The sequence below is a fragment of the Poecilia formosa genome, unplaced genomic scaffold, assembly GCF_000485575.1.
Source record: "Poecilia formosa unplaced genomic scaffold, Poecilia_formosa-5.1.2 Scaffold59, whole genome shotgun sequence".
Taxonomy (NCBI): domain Eukaryota; kingdom Metazoa; phylum Chordata; class Actinopteri; order Cyprinodontiformes; family Poeciliidae; genus Poecilia; species Poecilia formosa.
The window spans coordinates 455,722-475,040 of record NW_006799998.1 but is presented as its reverse complement, the minus strand read 5'-3'; the positions used below and the strand labels follow the sequence as shown (position 1 = coordinate 475,040).

The window sequence follows — 19,319 nt, the reverse complement described above, 5'->3', positions numbered from 1 at the left end:
ATTTGGTTGATTTAGTGGGTAGAATTGAGTAATTAATCACAGTTTCTTTAAAGCTGACTGTATCCAGTTGTTGTGGCAACTGTTGGAGAGTTCAAACTTTATACATCTGACCCAAACACACATTCAGATTGATGAAATAGTTTCAAAAACCAATGGCCATCATGAATTTGATGATTATGAGAAAGGACCATGGAGTGAGAGAGTGTCAAAAAAAATTTGAAGCTGCCAACAAGGACAAGACAAAGACAAACCAGTCTCACAGTGTGACCAAGAATACTTAGAGGAGTAAAAATGAGGCCATTACATGTAAGAATATTTCACCCCCTGTTAAGCATGGTGGTGGCAGTATTATGTGGAAGGTTGGTACTGAGACTGCTGTAGCTGGCGCTTTGCACAAAGAAGGTGAATTGATGAAGGCTACCTCCAGCTCCTTATACTTCATCCAGTTGGTTAAACACGGACATTATAGAGTGATGATTACTAGCACACATCAAAACTGGTTTTTAAATGACTAAAATTGTCTAACCTTAAACTTCTGGACTGGCCAAAAACTCAACACGGTTGCTCATTTGTGGTTTGTAGTTAAAGCAGGGTATTTGCCAGTAATCCAACTGTTTTGAATGAGTTCTAACCTTTTTTTTTTTTTTTTTTTTTTTTTTTTTTTTCATAAATTGAGTGGTAAGAACTTTCAGCTAAAACTATGCCAGTGGCATGTTGATTGCTACAAAAAGTGTCTACTTCCTCTACAACTGAGGGCCAATAATCTAAATACAAGTGGAAGCTGAACTATCAGCTCACAGTGAAAACGGAGAGATCCGAATAAATCATTAAAAGGCACAAACTAATTTGACCTTCACGTAAATGATGGTGTGAATGTAAACTTCCGATGAGAACTGCTGCTGGAAAAGAGGAGTGGGAGGTAATCCCTCTGTGGCAACCTGCTGTTCAATAATCACATTGACATTATCACTACGGTAAATTCATCCCCAACTTCTAAACGTAGTCTCGCACACCATCTTCTTTGTAATCAAATCATCTAATCAGCCCCCTAGATGTAGAAAAAACTGACTCGAATTATAAATGAATTAAATTATGAAGACACTGGAAGAGGCTAATTGGTTGCCAGGAGCAAACATTGGGTAAACGATGAAAAGTCCTACCTCACCCATCAGCCACATTCAAAACATGAAAGAAAAAGCTTGTGATTTTTTTTTATTTTATTTTATTTTTTTTGGAGTGTGCTTGAGTTCCACTCAAGCTGTTTCAGACTTATTAGTATTTACTTTCAGAGGATAAAGTGTTTTGAACTCTGATATATCTCGTCTTCAAAATATGTGAGAAAGTGTGTGAAATGATATAAAGAAAAAAAAAAACTCAAGTGAGTTCAGAGACCTGAAAGAGAAGAACAAGGATAAGTTAGAGAAAGCAGAATAACCCATAAATTGTGAACATAAGGTCAATGAACTCAGATAGGAGCAGAGAAGGATTTATATATATATATATTTTTTTTTTTAAGGATTGGCTGCAAGAGTGTCTTCAGTCCAGTAGAGGAACTCGCATACTTTAACATAAACCCCAGGGTAGTTGGGCTGAGTGCAGCCTTGACCCCATGACACCAGGCCGTGCACTTCTCCAACACACACCAGAGGGCTGCCAGAGTCACCCTGAAACACACACACACACAGAGTAAAAGTGTGAAGCTCCCAAACACATCCACATCTGTTGGTTCAGTTCTGGAATACTCGCATTGCATGCGTCTCTGCCTCCATCCATGTATCCGGCACACACCATCCTGCGCGTGATCATGCCTGGATAGGCGTTTTCACAGTCCTTGTCATCCACTATGGGTACATCCAGACTCTGCAGACGGGTGGGCATGTTCACTGTAACAAACACGATGGAGACTCACAGAAACCCCAAGTTATTCACACAGTTACGGTTGTGGATGTTGTCCAATTTGAATCACCTTCTTCGCCATCTTTAGCAGTGTCCCCCCATCCAGACACGGAGCAGGGGAGGCCTCCCATTGGACAGCCGGTGGGTAGTGAGATGGGTGCAACTGCCTCAGTCACCTCCACTGGATGGAAGAGCTTGATCAGCATGATGACATAGTCTAGAGTCTGGTAGTCATAGCTACACATGGAGAAAACTAAAACTCAAATGCTTCTCTGCACTGATTGCATGCATAAATTAAAGATACTGAAGCTTGCTGCTGTGTTTTCCACTGGTATGGAAGAAAGAAAGAAAGAAAGAAAGAAAGAAAGAAAGAAAGAAAGAAAGAAAGAAAGAAAGAAAGAAAAAAAAGCCTTTTTATTGTTACATTGTGCTGTGTTAGCCTTTTTTTTGATATTCTTTCTTTAATGCTGACTTTGTGATCTGATTAGTCTTAAAGGTTGTGTCATGAAGCTTTTCTTCAGGATGAGGTAAATCTGCCATTATCTCAAAGTTATCTCCAGCTTTCTTATTCAAAATTCATGTTTGGTAGATGATGATGATCCCCAATGGTTTGGATTTTGAATCCTTTCATTCTGTGTTTGCACACAGAGCTCACTGTAGGCAAGAGGGAAATAACTGCGAAGCATAGCTTATGCTTAAAGGGAAAAGACGGGGACTGTGGACAAGTGCTGTGGTGCATTCACTTTGGGTGCCAGATGATGGTGTCAGTCTTCATGAGTCGCTCTGTTCCCTAAAACACATGTACATCATGTTCTCCCAGGAAGATCTGCATTGAATATGGACTGACAGAAGAAACGTGCATAGCTTTGATGCAGGAAAAGACTTCCACAATCACAGATGCAATGCTGCACATGATGACATCAACAAGGTCACGTATTTGAAGCATTTATTTATTTTACTTTTGGTCATTAAAGCTTAAAGCTAATGGAAACTCATAATGGAGTTATCAAAAATTGTGATTAATGTGATTTTCTTTTCTTCTTTTTTTTTACCAATAAAAAATATTGTCATACAGATACGTGGGCCTCCTAAAATATTTGTCCATGTTTTGGATAGTATATGCATTTAATAGTCTTTTTGAGCCAGTGAGGCTATACACCTGTGACTCTCTATTGGTTTCTCTCATCTTCCTCTTGATAAGGGTTTAAACTTGTCCTCTACATTTATTGTCATTTCAACAAGGATAAAAATATGCAAAATTAACACCTGACAGAGCAAACCATTTCTGCACCTGTGCATACATACTTGTACCAGCAGTGTTGATCTTTTCTGTGAAACTGTGTTATCACTGGGTTTTTAGATTTGTTGCTGAATATTTAACCTCTAACTCTGTTGTCTTACCTTTCATTACATCTCTTATTTGTCCAGCCCAGACACGCCACAGCACACCCTCTAATGTCATCAGTACGTCTTCTCAAGGTTTTCACACAGTTAACTACTATTAGTTTTTTTTTAGAATTCCCCAGTGAGTTATTAATGTATGTTGCAATGTTTATAAAAAAATATAAATAAAATATAAATATATAAATAAAAAGCTGTGACAGTCAAAAATGTTTAAATAAAATATGAGGGAAAAGAAATGAATAAATAGTGAAGGTGCTGGTGTGTGGTTGTGGTTTAGGTCATCATTGAGTAAAGCTTTAAAATGTGAGAAAAAAAGGAAAATGACTAAAACTGTCTTTTTTTTTTGTTTTCACTCAAAAAAGTCAGTCAACAATTTTATGAAAAAACTAAACAGATATAAGCAGTTGGCATATTTTCAAAGTGTGTTGTTTTTACTTTGTTAAGATAATTCCTGGCTTTGTTTTCTAAAAAAAAAAAAAAAACAAAAAAAAACTCACAGACCCAAGATGTGGGTAGATATCAGGATGGATGTGAATGAGGGTGGAGGTGACAAGATGTCGAGAAGGAGGAGGGATCCTGTGGAGGTCACATAAATGCAGAGGGCAGCAGGTCATCCACATTTACTCTGGGTGTAGAAAGTCAGGAGTAAACCACAAAATGAATGTCATCTTTTTCCTGCTCCTGTGAGCTGCAGGTAAAAGTCTTTGCAGTATCTAAACATGATTTAAGATGAAGGAATTTGCAGAAACTTGAAGAAGATGTGCACTTTGCTGATGTCACAGCTGCAGCCGCCCTGGACGACAAGATAGTTGGAGACGACCAGTGTGAAGCCCATTCTCAGCCCCGGCAGGCGTCCCTCAATATCGGCTATCATTTCTGCGGAGGCTCTCTCATTAACGACCAGTGGATCATCTCTGCTGCCCATTGCTGGCAAAAGTGTGTACTACACCCACAGCACACAAATGCCTCAATTTAACTTTTCAGAATGAAAATCATGTGTTGCTTGTCTCCCTTTCAGCCCTTATTCACAGATTGCCATTTTTGGTGAGAATCACATCTGGATGCATGAAGGTACTGAGCAGTTCATGGCTGTTGATGCCATCTACTGGCACGGGAGTTGCGATTACCAGACTTTCGACTATGACATCATGCTGATGAAACTGGCACATCCAGTGGCAATCAATGAGTATGTGAAGCCTGTTGCTCTGCCCAAAGCCTGTCCCTCACCTGGAGACACGTGCATGGTGTCTGGATGGGGGAACATCTACACTGATCAAGGTGAGATGTGTCTGTACTTTGGAAAATAATCTGTTGTTTTTGTTTGTTTGTGTTTTTCTTCTAATCTCGGATGTATTACTGGCTTCAGTCACAGCAGGAGTAGCACAGGAATAATGTTAAATTCTACTCACTTTTGCATATGTGCAGAAAAACAATGATGTCTGTGCATTTTTCACATCTCTATATCAAATATTACTTGTTTCAGGAAGACAATAAAATGTATTTGTTTATTTCAAATATACATTTTAAGCAGACTTGATCTTAGATTTTAGCTTTTTCTTATGGATATTTGCAAAAAGATATCATTTTTAAATTTTCAGTATTGAATATTGAGAATTTTCTAAGAAATTATGCAAAAGCTTCAGTCATCTTTACACTAAATACTGTCGTTTGAATAATAGACATGCATATCTTTCTACCTACCTATTTAACTGGTTTTTTAAGTAGTGCGTAATAGTAAAATGAAAGAAAAATTGCTTGATATTCTATCAATTATTTTAGAACCTATGCTTGAAAATATGGCACGTTTATATTTAGTCTACATGGGGAAATTCTTCCATTCTTCTTTGCTGAACACACCAGCTGCAGTGCAGTGGAGCTCAGTCATTTCTGCCGCTGCTGCCATCTTTCACCAAAGACATTGTGTGCTTAGAATGCATTAGTTTCTCCCACAATTGAATTACAGAGAGACCAGAAAATTTGGTTTCAACAGCATTAAATGTCCAACATTTCTTTTCACTTTTTTGACGGTTTATTACGTTAAATTGAAATACAATGCATTTAATTTGTGGATATAACACTACAAAACGTGAAGTAACTCAAGGGGTATAATTTTCCACTTACATATCAGTGATGTCGCTGAGATTTTTCTTGCAATATTTTTTTTTTTTAAATGTTTTTTCCAACTTCTCTCAAATTACAGTGTTCAATCCATTTTACCTCCAGTGTGTGGAAGTGGCCATACTGTCCGACAAGGAATGTGAGAACTCCTACCCCGGCATGATCACTGAGTGTATGGTGTGTGCAGGATATCTGGAGGGAGGCAAGGATGCTTGTCTGGTATTTTATGCACAATTGCACAAAAATGGATCGACTGTATAACTCTTCTGAAGGATTTTTTTTTTCTTTTTTCCACCTCACTTTGTCCTGCTCAGGGTGACTCCGGCGGCCCTCTGGTGTGTAATGGAGAGCTGCAGGGAATAGTGTCTTGGGGTCAGGGCTGCACTCAACCCAACTACCCGGGTGTTTACACCAAAGTTTGTGCTCTCATGCCCTGGATCAACGAGATTCTTGTGATGTGATCTCATTTTACGAAACAACAGGAAAAAGAGGAAATTAGGGGAAATAAACGGAGGCATAAATAATCAGGAGGATGTTGAAGATGGTTCAGAAAAAAAAAAAAAGAGCAGTAGAGCAGAAAAGCTGCTATTGGTAGAATGAATCATCTAAAACCAGTGAGATTCAAACATACATACATCAGAATAATCAGACAATGGCTGAATTGAGCTAACTGTAAACAGAATGTGCATATCTCAATGGTGGTCTTTTGTTTAACAATAGCTCTGCTTTTCTTCATTAATCTGATGAATTTTAATCTGTTTTGACAATATCAAAGAGAAACGGTTTTATCTCTACCAACAAGAAGTTAATTTGTTTTTAAAATCCATATTTGGTATCAGAAGATCACTTTGAATTTACTTTTTGCTAATTTGGGACATTTTACTGAACAAGACCCACACTATTCTGCTGCTGCAACATCCATAAAGAGAAAAAAAAAATCCATCTGTCATTTTTTTCCCACCCTTTTTGCCATAAGTGGAGTCTAAAAGCCTTCTACTTTGAAGCTTTCCTCAACCAAACAAATAAAGATAAGTGCTGCTTTCTGCGCTCTATTTCTGCGTGCACCCTCTTTCTAGAATGTTCCAGTAAGTGTAAGCTGAAAAGTGTATCATGTCCAGGATTATTATGTATGCCTTGCAACATAAAATCAGTTTTGATTTTACTTTGCTTTCCTCAGTTTCCATTAATTTTAATGCAACATCGCAAGAATGAGAACAGATGGTATACAACCTAATATATCAATATTAGCACACATTATGTTAACCTTCACTCCTGAGTTCCTTTCATTACTGAAATCTTGATCAGAAAAACAGATTTCAGTTGTGAAATCTTTTTAGGAGGTTCACTTTGTTGTGAACTTCTTAAGAAAAAAAACACATAAAAGACACTCAAAAAAGCACAATAAGTTGCAATAAGTTTAATTTCATGCAATATTAATTGTGTTGCAGCAATACCTGTAAGTAAGTGGTGTTTTTTGTTTGTTTTTTTTTGCGACAGTCTTTTTTATTCTTGAGGCAAATAAACAATAAAACATTGTTTAAATCTACCTCGTCATTTAGTAAAAAAAATAATTAAATGAATATGAAATAAAAAGATTAAACCCACAATTTGGTGGACACCATGATTAACTTGCAAAGCACATGGTTCGGCTCACCAGTCACCAATTTTGAATTACCTTCTTTTTCTTAAGGTTTGTTGAAGCTCCTCTCTCTGCTACCTTGTCATTGGCTTAAATTATTTAGAGAGAACCTGTCTGATCAATGTTTAAAAAATGCCAAAACCCAACATACAGTGCCCCAATCTGAAGAAATAAGAAAAAAACTCCAGCAAATCAGTGTATAAACTCATCCATCCATTCTCTTACACCCTTATCCCGTTGGGGTCAGGAGGGATGCTGGTGCTTACCTCCGGCTCTCAACGGGCGAGATGCGGGGTACACCCTGGACAGATCACCAGTCCATCGCACTGGAAGAACCATTATCCACAAATGAAGAAAACATGAAACGTTGGTTAATTCAATTCAAATCAGTATATTTACCGCACCAACTCACAACACACTTCATCTCAATGCACTTTACAAAAAAAAAGTAAATTCAGTCCAATCATANCAGCACAGTGAAACACAGTTCAAAAATAATAACATTCCTACATCTAAAACCGGATCCGTCGCTGTTTTGATAGAAAACATATATTTTACTCAGCAGGTAATTGACTATTAGGTATGGTAGGTATAATAAAAGCATACAGCGCTAACAGTCATGATTGCTGCTGACTGTAGGAAACTGGATCGTTAAATGAGAGTCTGTGTCAATGATGAGTTCAGTTAGTGAGGTTGTTTATTGTGAGAACTAACATGTGTCAAATAAGTGAGATTTATCCAAGGTAAAGGCAGTATGCATTAATTTTTAAAAAGTTTAGTGGAAAGGGGAAACAATTCAAGAAGAAGCAAAAAAAAACACCATAGGCTGCTCTGCTCAAATGACTTAAATTATTTGCTTAACTTGTCTTTGGAAACAGATTTTTACTACATATCTTTTGGTCGGTTGTTGTCTTGAACAACAAGTGGATTAATGCAAATATCCATTATATATAAATGATGATTCATATTGTCCAAATCTAATTTTGTCTTAAAAATCAAATGTGCAAGGTCTAAATTAAGTTTGTGCCATCTTCTGTAAAACACTGGCTTAACCACTTCCTGTTTCAGTCGGAGGGTTTGGTGTCAATGCAGGAAGTGCAGCAGACCATTTCTGCTGAAATTACAGCACATTGTATTTGGGTTTCTCTTGTATAATACAAGAGGCTATTTTCCAAGTACATGTTACTTCGCCTAAAATGCAAAGAAATGTATTGTATTAAACAGATGAGAAGAACTAGATACTGCTGTTCCAACTGAAATAAATCAGCAGTGACATGCCAGAATCGATTGGTTCAAAGCCAAAACTTGAAGAGGAAACAAAAATACACATAAATGGAGACAAAATGTTTTGAGAATAGTGAAATGGAAAAAAAATGAGGCTAATTTAGACTACTGTACCACAGCTGTGCTACTTATGAGAGTGGCACATTACAGTGACCTATTTTGTTTTTTTGTTTTTTTTTGGTTGTTTGTAGGCGCAGCAGCATGGGCCGGACCTTCCAGTCCAGTCCAAGAGAGAAGACGCAAAGAGATGGAGAGAGGCGTAGCAAGACTGAGAAAAGACAAAACTGGCTTGGGAGAAATAACAAGAACTATGTCCTCCTGATTGAAGAAACAGAACGGCAACATCTGAAGTCTAGGAAATGTTTTAACAAAGAAGCAAGAGGGACCTGAAATAACTTTTACAATAATAAGACTTAAGTGAATGTAAAAAAAAAAAAAATACAAAAAAAAAGAGGGGGGTTATCTCATGTCTGAATGGCCATGCCTGCTGCAAATAGTTATGGTCAGAAGTTTACATCAGCGCTTCATCAACAGGAATATGGTTTTCATTGCTGGTTTTTCCTTATTTGCTTAAATTATTTGTTATTTTCTGGTGGACTGATAACACACCATACAACTGTAGTGTTTTTTTTTGAAGCAAGAAGTAGATGCACAAGTTTAGATTTATTTTTGGATTGTCCCTTGTCCTCTCAGTGTCAAGCAGGTATAAAAAGGCTGAAATATTCACATGCACCCCCTCTATTTTTACGTCCGTTAGCAAGTTGCAAAGAAGCTGTCACTTTTGTAGCTAGCTGCAAGGTCATGGCATAATTCTCGCTGGATATTTGATCACTATTTATTCAAAATATGAAACTACTAATTTCATTTGGTTGATTTAGTGGGTAGAATTGAGTAATTAATCACAGTTTCTTTAAAGCTGACTGTATCCAGTTGTTGTGGCAACTGTTGGAGAGTTCAAACTTTATACATCTGACCCAAACACACATTCAGATTGATGAAATAGTTTCAAAAACCAATGGCCATCATGAATTTGATGATTATGAGAAAGGACCATGGAGTGAGAGAGTGTCAAAAAAAATTTGAAGCTGCCAACAAGGACAAGACAAAGACAAACCAGTCTCACAGTGTGACCAAGAATACTTAGAGGAGTAAAAATGAGGCCATTACATGTAAGAATATTTCACCCCCTGTTAAGCATGGTGGTGGCAGTATTATGTGGAAGGTTGGTACTGAGACTGCTGTAGCTGGCGCTTTGCACAAAGAAGGTGAATTGATGAAGGCTACCTCCAGCTCCTTATACTTCATCCAGTTGGTTAAACACGGACATTATAGAGTGATGATTACTAGCACACATCAAAACTGGTTTTTAAATGACTAAAATTGTCTAACCTTAAACTTCTGGACTGGCCAAAAACTCAACACGGTTGCTCATTTGTGGTTTGTAGTTAAAGCAGGGTATTTGCCAGTAATCCAACTGTTTTGAATGAGTTCTAACCTTTTTTTTTTTTTTTTTTTTTTTTTTTTTTTTCATAAATTGAGTGGTAAGAACTTTCAGCTAAAACTATGCCAGTGGCATGTTGATTGCTACAAAAAGTGTCTACTTCCTCTACAACTGAGGGCCAATAATCTAAATACAAGTGGAAGCTGAACTATCAGCTCACAGTGAAAACGGAGAGATCCGAATAAATCATTAAAAGGCACAAACTAATTTGACCTTCACGTAAATGATGGTGTGAATGTAAACTTCCGATGAGAACTGCTGCTGGAAAAGAGGAGTGGGAGGTAATCCCTCTGTGGCAACCTGCTGTTCAATAATCACATTGACATTATCACTACGGTAAATTCATCCCCAACTTCTAAACGTAGTCTCGCACACCATCTTCTTTGTAATCAAATCATCTAATCAGCCCCCTAGATGTAGAAAAAACTGACTCGAATTATAAATGAATTAAATTATGAAGACACTGGAAGAGGCTAATTGGTTGCCAGGAGCAAACATTGGGTAAACGATGAAAAGTCCTACCTCACCCATCAGCCACATTCAAAACATGAAAGAAAAAGCTTGTGATTTTTTTTTATTTTATTTTATTTTTTTTGGAGTGTGCTTGAGTTCCACTCAAGCTGTTTCAGACTTATTAGTATTTACTTTCAGAGGATAAAGTGTTTTGAACTCTGATATATCTCGTCTTCAAAATATGTGAGAAAGTGTGTGAAATGATATAAAGAAAAAAAAAAACTCAAGTGAGTTCAGAGACCTGAAAGAGAAGAACAAGGATAAGTTAGAGAAAGCAGAATAACCCATAAATTGTGAACATAAGGTCAATGAACTCAGATAGGAGCAGAGAAGGATTTATATATATATATATTTTTTTTTTTAAGGATTGGCTGCAAGAGTGTCTTCAGTCCAGTAGAGGAACTCGCATACTTTAACATAAACCCCAGGGTAGTTGGGCTGAGTGCAGCCTTGACCCCATGACACCAGGCCGTGCACTTCTCCAACACACACCAGAGGGCTGCCAGAGTCACCCTGAAACACACACACACACAGAGTAAAAGTGTGAAGCTCCCAAACACATCCACATCTGTTGGTTCAGTTCTGGAATACTCGCATTGCATGCGTCTCTGCCTCCATCCATGTATCCGGCACACACCATCCTGCGCGTGATCATGCCTGGATAGGCGTTTTCACAGTCCTTGTCATCCACTATGGGTACATCCAGACTCTGCAGACGGGTGGGCATGTTCACTGTAACAAACACGATGGAGACTCACAGAAACCCCAAGTTATTCACACAGTTACGGTTGTGGATGTTGTCCAATTTGAATCACCTTCTTCGCCATCTTTAGCAGTGTCCCCCCATCCAGACACGGAGCAGGGGAGGCCTCCCATTGGACAGCCGGTGGGTAGTGAGATGGGTGCAACTGCCTCAGTCACCTCCACTGGATGGAAGAGCTTGATCAGCATGATGACATAGTCTAGAGTCTGGTAGTCATAGCTACACATGGAGAAAACTAAAACTCAAATGCTTCTCTGCACTGATTGCATGCATAAATTAAAGATACTGAAGCTTGCTGCTGTGTTTTCCACTGGTATGGAAGAAAGAAAGAAAGAAAGAAAGAAAGAAAGAAAGAAAGAAAGAAAGAAAGAAAGAAAGAAAGAAAAAAAAGCCTTTTTATTGTTACATTGTGCTGTGTTAGCCTTTTTTTTGATATTCTTTCTTTAATGCTGACTTTGTGATCTGATTAGTCTTAAAGGCTGTGTCATGAAACTTTTCTTCAGGATGAGGTAAATCTGCCATTATCTCAAAGTTATCTCCAGGTTTCTTATTCAAAATTCATGTTTGGTAGATGATGATGATCCCCAATGGTTTGGATTTTGAATCCTTTCATTCTGTGTTTGCACACAGAGCTCACTGTAGGCAAGAGGGAAATAACTGCGAAGCATAGCTTATGCTTAAAGGGAAAAGACGGGGACTGTGGACAAGTGCTGTGGTGCATTCACTTTGGGTGCCAGATGATGGTGTCAGTCTTCATGAGTCGCTCTGTTCCCTAAAACACATGTACATCATGTTCTCCCAGGAAGATCTGCATTGAATATGGACTGACAGAAGAAACGTGCATAGCTTTGATGCAGGAAAAGACTTCCACAATCACAGATGCAATGCTGCACATGATGACATCAACAAGGTCACGTATTTGAAGCATTTATTTATTTTACTTTTGGTCATTAAAGCTTAAAGCTAATGGAAACTCATAATGGAGTTATCAAAAATTGTGATTAATGTGATTTTCTTTTCTTCTTTTTTTTTACCAATAAAAAATATTGTCATACAGATACGTGGGCCTCCTAAAATATTTGTCCATGTTTTGGATAGTATATGCATTTAATAGTCTTTTTGAGCCAGTGAGGCTATACACCTGTGACTCTCTATTGGTTTCTCTCATCTTCCTCTTGATAAGGGTTTAAACTTGTCCTCTACATTTATTGTCATTTCAACAAGGATAAAAATATGCAAAATTAACACCTGACAGAGCAAACCATTTCTGCACCTGTGCATACATACTTGTACCAGCAGTGTTGATCTTTTCTGTGAAACTGTGTTATCACTGGGTTTTTAGATTTGTTGCTGAATATTTAACCTCTAACTCTGTTGTCTTACCTTTCATTACATCTCTTATTTGTCCAGCCCAGACACGCCACAGCACACCCTCTAATGTCATCAGTACGTCTTCTCAAGGTTTTCACACAGTTAACTACTATTAGTTTTTTTTTAGAATTCCCCAGTGAGTTATTAATGTATGTTGCAATGTTTATAAAAAAATATAAATAAAATATAAATATATAAATAAAAAGCTGTGACAGTCAAAAATGTTTAAATAAAATATGAGGGAAAAGAAATGAATAAATAGTGAAGGTGCTGGTGTGTGGTTGTGGTTTAGGTCATCATTGAGTAAAGCTTTAAAATGTGAGAAAAAAAGGAAAATGACTAAAACTGTCTTTTTTTTTTGTTTTCACTCAAAAAAGTCAGTCAACAATTTTATGAAAAAACTAAACAGATATAAGCAGTTGGCATATTTTCAAAGTGTGTTGTTTTTACTTTGTTAAGATAATTCCTGGCTTTGTTTTCTAAAAAAAAAAAAAAAACAAAAAAAAACTCACAGACCCAAGATGTGGGTAGATATCAGGATGGATGTGAATGAGGGTGGAGGTGACAAGATGTCGAGAAGGAGGAGGGATCCTGTGGAGGTCACATAAATGCAGAGGGCAGCAGGTCATCCACATTTACTCTGGGTGTAGAAAGTCAGGAGTAAACCACAAAATGAATGTCATCTTTTTCCTGCTCCTGTGAGCTGCAGGTAAAAGTCTTTGCAGTATCTAAACATGATTTAAGATGAAGGAATTTGCAGAAACTTGAAGAAGATGTGCACTTTGCTGATGTCACAGCTGCAGCCGCCCTGGACGACAAGATAGTTGGAGACGACCAGTGTGAAGCCCATTCTCAGCCCCGGCAGGCGTCCCTCAATATCGGCTATCATTTCTGCGGAGGCTCTCTCATTAACGACCAGTGGATCATCTCTGCTGCCCATTGCTGGCAAAAGTGTGTACTACACCCACAGCACACAAATGCCTCAATTTAACTTTTCAGAATGAAAATCATGTGTTGCTTGTCTCCCTTTCAGCCCTTATTCACAGATTGCCATTTTTGGTGAGAATCACATCTGGATGCATGAAGGTACTGAGCAGTTCATGGCTGTTGATGCCATCTACTGGCACGGGAGTTGCGATTACCAGACTTTCGACTATGACATCATGCTGATGAAACTGGCACATCCAGTGGCAATCAATGAGTATGTGAAGCCTGTTGCTCTGCCCAAAGCCTGTCCCTCACCTGGAGACACGTGCATGGTGTCTGGATGGGGGAACATCTACACTGATCAAGGTGAGATGTGTCTGTACTTTGGAAAATAATCTGTTGTTTTTGTTTGTTTGTGTTTTTCTTCTAATCTCGGATGTATTACTGGCTTCAGTCACAGCAGGAGTAGCACAGGAATAATGTTAAATTCTACTCACTTTTGCATATGTGCAGAAAAACAATGATGTCTGTGCATTTTTCACATCTCTATATCAAATATTACTTGTTTCAGGAAGACAATAAAATGTATTTGTTTATTTCAAATATACATTTTAAGCAGACTTGATCTTAGATTTTAGCTTTTTCTTATGGATATTTGCAAAAAGATATCATTTTTAAATTTTCAGTATTGAATATTGAGAATTTTCTAAGAAATTATGCAAAAGCTTCAGTCATCTTTACACTAAATACTGTCGTTTGAATAATAGACATGCATATCTTTCTACCTACCTATTTAACTGGTTTTTTAAGTAGTGCGTAATAGTAAAATGAAAGAAAAATTGCTTGATATTCTATCAATTATTTTAGAACCTATGCTTGAAAATATGGCACGTTTATATTTAGTCTACATGGGGAAATTCTTCCATTCTTCTTTGCTGAACACACCAGCTGCAGTGCAGTGGAGCTCAGTCATTTCTGCCGCTGCTGCCATCTTTCACCAAAGACATTGTGTGCTTAGAATGCATTAGTTTCTCCCACAATTGAATTACAGAGAGACCAGAAAATTTGATTTCAACAGCATTAAATGTCCAACATTTCTTTTCACTTTTTTGACGGTTTATTACGTTAAATTGAAATACAATGCATTTAATTTGTGGATATAACACTACAAAACGTGAAGTAACTCAAGGGGTATAATTTTCCACTTACATATCAGTGATGTCGCTGAGATTTTTCTTGCAATATTTTTTTTTTTTAAATGTTTTTTCCAACTTCTCTCAAATTACAGTGTTCAATCCATTTTACCTCCAGTGTGTGGAAGTGGCCATACTGTCCGACAAGGAATGTGAGAACTCCTACCCCGGCATGATCACTGAGTGTATGGTGTGTGCAGGATATCTGGAGGGAGGCAAGGATGCTTGTCTGGTATTTTATGCACAATTGCACAAAAATGGATCGACTGTATAACTCTTCTGAAGGATTTTTTTTTTCTTTTTTCCACCTCACTTTGTCCTGCTCAGGGTGACTCCGGCGGCCCTCTGGTGTGTAATGGAGAGCTGCAGGGAATAGTGTCTTGGGGTCAGGGCTGCACTCAACCCAACTACCCGGGTGTTTACACCAAAGTTTGTGCTCTCATGCCCTGGATCAACGAGATTCTTTCCAGATACAGCTAAGGCTGTGATCTCATTTTACGAAACAACAGGAAAAAGAGGAAATTAGGGGAAATAAACGGAGGCATAAATAATCAGGAGGATGTTGAAGATGGTTCAGAAAAAAAAAAAAAGAGCAGTAGAGCAGAAAAGCTGCTATTGGTAGAATGAATCATCTAAAACCAGTGAGATTCAAACATACATACATCAGAATAATCAGACAATGGCTGAATTGAGCTAACTGTAAACAGAATGTGCATATCTCAATGGTGGTCTTTTGTTTAACAATAGCTCTGCTTTTCTTCATTAATCTGATGAATTTTAATCTGTTTTGACAATATCAAAGAGAAACGGTTTTATCTCTACCAACAAGAAGTTAATTTGTTTTTAAATCCATATTTGGTATCAGAAGATCACTTTGAATTTACTTTTTGCTAATTTGGGACATTTTACTGAACAAGACCCACACTATTCTGCTGCTGCAACATCCATAAAGAGAAAAAAAAAATCCATCTGTCATTTTTTTCCCACCCTTTTTGCCATAAGTGGAGTCTAAAAGCCTTCTACTTTGAAGCTTTCCTCAACCAAACAAATAAAGATAAGTGCTGCTTTCTGCGCTCTATTTCTGCGTGCACCCTCTTTCTAGAATGTTCCAGTAAGTGTAAGCTGAAAAGTGTATCATGTCCAGGATTATTATGTATGCCTTGAAACATAAAATCAGTTTTGATTTTACTTTGCTTTCCTCAGTTTCCATTATTTTTAATGCAACATCACAAGAATGAGAACAGATGGTATACAACCTAATATATCAATATTAGTACACATTATTTTAACCTTCACTCCTGAGTTCCTTTCATTACTGAAATCTTGATCAGAAAAACAGATTTCAGTTGTGAAATCTTTTTAGGAGGTTCACTTTGTTGTGAACTTCTTAAGAAAAAAAACACATAAAAGACACTCAAAAAAGCACAATAAGTTGCAATAAGTTTAATTTCATGCAATATTAATTGTGTTGCAGCAATACCTGTAAGTAAGTGGTGTTTTTTGTTTGTTTTTTTTTGCGACAGTCTTTTTTATTCTTGAGGCAAATAAACAATAAAACATTGTTTAAATCTACCTCGTCATTTAGTAAAAAAAATAATTAAATGAATATGAAATAAAAAGATTAAACCCACAATTTGGTGGACACCATGATTAACTTGCAAAGCACATGGTTCGGCTCACCAGTCACCAATTTTGAATTACCTTCTTTTTCTTAAGGTTTGTTGAAGCTCCTCTCTCTGCTACCTTGTCATTGGCTTAAATTATTTAGAGAGAACCTGTCTGATCAATGTTTAAAAAATGCCAAAAGCCAACATACAGTGCCCCAATCTGAAGAAATAAGAAAAAAAAATTGACAGCTAAGAGTGTGAAAATAAGTGAAAAGTCTTATCTAAGGCTTTGGGACTCCAGCAAATCACTGTATAAACTCATCCATCCATTCTCTTACACCCTTATCCCGTTGGGGTTAGGAGGGATGCTGGTGCTTACGTCCGGCTCTCAACGGGCGAGATGCGGGGTAAACCCTGGACAGATCACCAGTCCATCGCACTGGAAGAACCATTATCCACAAATGAAGAAAACATGAAACATCGGTTAATTCAATTCAAATCAGTATATTTACCGCACCAACTCACAACACACTTCATCTCAATGCACTTTACCAAAAAAAAAAGTAAATTCAGTCCAATCATAAATCCATTCTAATTAATCCAATACTGGTTGTCAAACAATGCAGTCAACACTTATACCAACACTCCATAGACGACCCTTTACCTGAGGTCCCAAAACACCCACCAACATTTAGAACCCTGCAGAACTCACAAGTCATTAAGATGCTGAATTTTGTTAAGGATATGAAAAATAGATGTATTAGAAAAGTGCGAAAATAGTTTGTCAAACTGAACATATTACGTTAAACTGTGTGGCCCAGGTGAATAGATTGGATCACTTAGTTGTTAGCCCTGGTACAGCCAGTTGTTAAAGCTACAGACCTAAAAGAGAATAAAATCAGCGAAAGTTCAGATAAAGTTCAGCCTTACTTTAATTCAAATATTTCTTTTCTGGTTGAAAGTTGGCCTGGCAGTTCTTCTCTGAACATCCAGTACCCCAGGATACAACATCCTGCAGCTCACCGTTGCACAGGAGGGCCACCAGAGTCATTCTGGGGACAAAGTGTTTGGATTCAGTTTGAAATTCTAATAGAGCTCAATGTGGATTACTAAGTGTTTAATATGCTGATTCATAAGCCCATTTAAATACCTGGCAAGCGTCCTTTGCCTCCCTCCAGACATCCCGCACAGAACACGGAACTGTTGATGATGCCAGGGTGTGAGTTTCTGCAAACACTACAGGGATGTCAACACACTGCAGCTTAGGATCATCAACAGCTAAAGAACAAAACAGATCTGAGGATGCGTTAAGGATACAGAGTCTTCAAGTTGCTGGCCTAAAAGGTGTGGTTTTCATTCCCACCTTTGGCATCTTGTTTACATCTTGCTTGTGCGGTGTGGTTGGTCCAGGCTGGATTCGGGTCTGAGACAGTCTGTTTTGGTAGATTTTGTTTCCTAACCCTAATCCCAAAACAGAGAGGAGGCCGAAAGCACTCTCTCTATATGCATGGAAAAGTCAATCAGTCAGTCCCACTATTTACTAAGCACAAACGTATGTTGACAAAAAAGTGGTTGTTTTAACCTCTCTGTTTGGAGGTAGTTGCATTTTTGCATTTCTATTCATAAAGAGGAAAAGGTAAACAGAAAATAACATTAATTTAAATGCAAAATCCTAAATAAGATGAATATGTAAAATCAATATTGTATATTTTTTTTGTTAGTTTTACATTGCCAGAGTATTAATGTTCCTACCAAATCTATTTTTAGACATCTCACAGCTGTGCGTTTCCCAGCCGCAAATTCCGTCATGGAGGTTGTGAGATCCTTGTAAAGTTTATTTTTCTTTCCAAATAGCATTTGGAACAGCGTGAAATGGAAAATAAGAAAGTATTTTACATTTTTAAAAATAGAGGAAATAGTAATATCACATGCCAAAAAGTCATTTAGGTATTTAGGTACAAAGATGATCTTGAAGCGGAGAAATGCAACTACGACTATTCTCAGATCCTCAGTTACGTTCACATTCACCATCTTTCTCTCCTCAAAACGTTTCTGTTTGTAAGTTTCATTAAGAGAATGACAGATTATTTTTTCTGCATACTGTTTGAGGAGTCTGTAGATATTCCTGTCAAGTAGAACAGATGGGGTTTTCACATAATCCCATCACTTCCAATGCAGTAGATCCAGTCTGTGTCAGTATTAATCACTAACCCAGTTGTTGAACCACCATAAGGATTTCTGGCATAATATTGAATTTGTTTTCTGGAAATCCATCATATTAATTCATCAAACTTTTATTTTTCCACTAATTGATAAGAAAGAAGTTACTGTGGGAAAAATGTGTGCATTTGCTCAAATCTGTGCGTCAAACTTTAGTAGATTTTCACCATTGGTCTTTTAATACTTTACTTCATTACATGTTGACTGAAAATACTGATCAGCCATCTAATTAATCTAATTGATTAATTAGATGGCTAATGTTTCTAGCCCAACAGTCTAAAATGATGAACATAAAATGTTAAACATTAAAAACATCAGCATTGAATACTGAGAAATGACTGAGTAAGTGTGATATGTTAAAGCTATGTTCATGTCAATGAGGCCTTACTGATGTATATTTTTACTTGAAAGAAAAATATATTCAATAATTATTTGTGAAGATGTGAATTACTTGGTCAAAATTGGCACAAACAAGTTGCAGATTTTGTGATATTCAGAGTCATTCTACATGAGTTGTACCTTTCCAAAGATTTCCAAATAAATATGTCTCCGACACAGTTTCATGGTTAAAGTTAATCTGTGTTAATCTGCATTAAAATAAATTGAAACCATATAGAGAATATATTTTAATTTCCAACTGCATATCTGAAGGCCAACCATCAACACAAAAAAATGTTTGTTTTTCCAACAGTCAGTGGGTTTGTTCTGGAAGCTGGTTGGTCACAGATAACAGTGGGAGGTTTCCTCATAAGAAAAGCTCAAACCACCTTCCTATATAAACCAGGACTGCAGACGAAGTTCTCTCATCAATAAGATCACTCAGCAACCATGAGGTCTCTGGTGTTTGTTCTGCTCATTGGAGCTGCTTGTAAGTTTGCCTTTT

At 37.3% G+C, this 19,319-nt stretch overlaps 3 protein-coding genes across 3 annotated transcripts; 1 reads left to right on the top strand and 2 right to left on the bottom strand.

Moving 5' to 3' along the window:
- Window positions 1-633: 633 nt before the first annotated feature.
- On the bottom strand, window positions 634-3,216 carry LOC103139299 (trypsin-like). Its single transcript, XM_007553844.2, has 5 exons — window positions 3,202-3,216; window positions 2,640-2,738; window positions 1,967-2,133; window positions 1,747-1,883; window positions 634-1,664 (listed from the first exon to the last, which is right to left on the bottom strand). The coding sequence occupies exons 2-5, from the start codon at window positions 2,669-2,671 to the stop codon at window positions 1,512-1,514; spliced, it is 489 nt and encodes a 162-aa protein (XP_007553906.2). The 5' UTR covers window positions 2,672-2,738; window positions 3,202-3,216; the 3' UTR covers window positions 634-1,511.
- Window positions 3,217-3,957: 741 nt separating this feature from the next.
- LOC103139298 (kallikrein-14-like) lies at window positions 3,958-15,089 on the top strand. Its single transcript, XM_016672326.1, has 9 exons — window positions 3,958-3,983; window positions 4,036-4,236; window positions 4,319-4,578; window positions 5,501-5,637; window positions 5,733-5,870; window positions 13,250-13,440; window positions 13,523-13,782; window positions 14,705-14,841; window positions 14,937-15,089. Exons 1-9 carry the CDS (start codon window positions 3,958-3,960, stop codon window positions 15,087-15,089), a joined length of 1,503 nt encoding a protein of 500 aa, XP_016527812.1.
- On the bottom strand, window positions 8,767-12,420 carry LOC103139240 (trypsin-like). Its single transcript, XM_016672356.1, has 5 exons — window positions 12,406-12,420; window positions 11,844-11,942; window positions 11,171-11,337; window positions 10,951-11,087; window positions 8,767-10,868 (listed from the first exon to the last, which is right to left on the bottom strand). The coding sequence occupies exons 2-5, from the start codon at window positions 11,873-11,875 to the stop codon at window positions 10,716-10,718; spliced, it is 489 nt and encodes a 162-aa protein (XP_016527842.1). The 5' UTR covers window positions 11,876-11,942; window positions 12,406-12,420; the 3' UTR covers window positions 8,767-10,715.
- Window positions 15,090-19,319: the final 4,230 nt, after the last annotated feature.

Bases quoted from the DNA above. Each gene is read 5' to 3' on its own strand.
- LOC103139240 (XM_016672356.1), bottom strand. From the start codon at position 11,875: ATGAAGACTGACACCATCATCTGGCACCCAAA. The intron at 11,338-11,843 runs GTGAATGCACCA...CTCCATGTGTAG, and splicing joins ACCATCATCTGGCACCCAAA to CTATGACTACCAGACTCTAG. The intron at 10,869-10,950 runs GCGAGTATTCCA...TGTGTGTTTCAG, and splicing joins GAGGCAGAGACGCATGCAAT to GGTGACTCTGGCAGCCCTCT.
- LOC103139299 (XM_007553844.2), bottom strand. From the start codon at position 2,671: ATGAAGACTGACACCATCATCTGGCACCCAAA. The intron at 2,134-2,639 runs GTGAATGCACCA...CTCCATGTGTAG, and splicing joins ACCATCATCTGGCACCCAAA to CTATGACTACCAGACTCTAG. The intron at 1,665-1,746 runs GCGAGTATTCCA...TGTGTGTTTCAG, and splicing joins GAGGCAGAGACGCATGCAAT to GGTGACTCTGGCAGCCCTCT.
- LOC103139298 (XM_016672326.1), top strand. From the start codon at position 3,958: ATGAATGTCATCTTTTTCCTGCTCCT. The intron at 4,237-4,318 runs GTGTGTACTACA...TCTCCCTTTCAG, and splicing joins GCTGCCCATTGCTGGCAAAA to CCCTTATTCACAGATTGCCA. The intron at 14,842-14,936 runs GTATTTTATGCA...TGTCCTGCTCAG, and splicing joins GAGGCAAGGATGCTTGTCTG to GGTGACTCCGGCGGCCCTCT.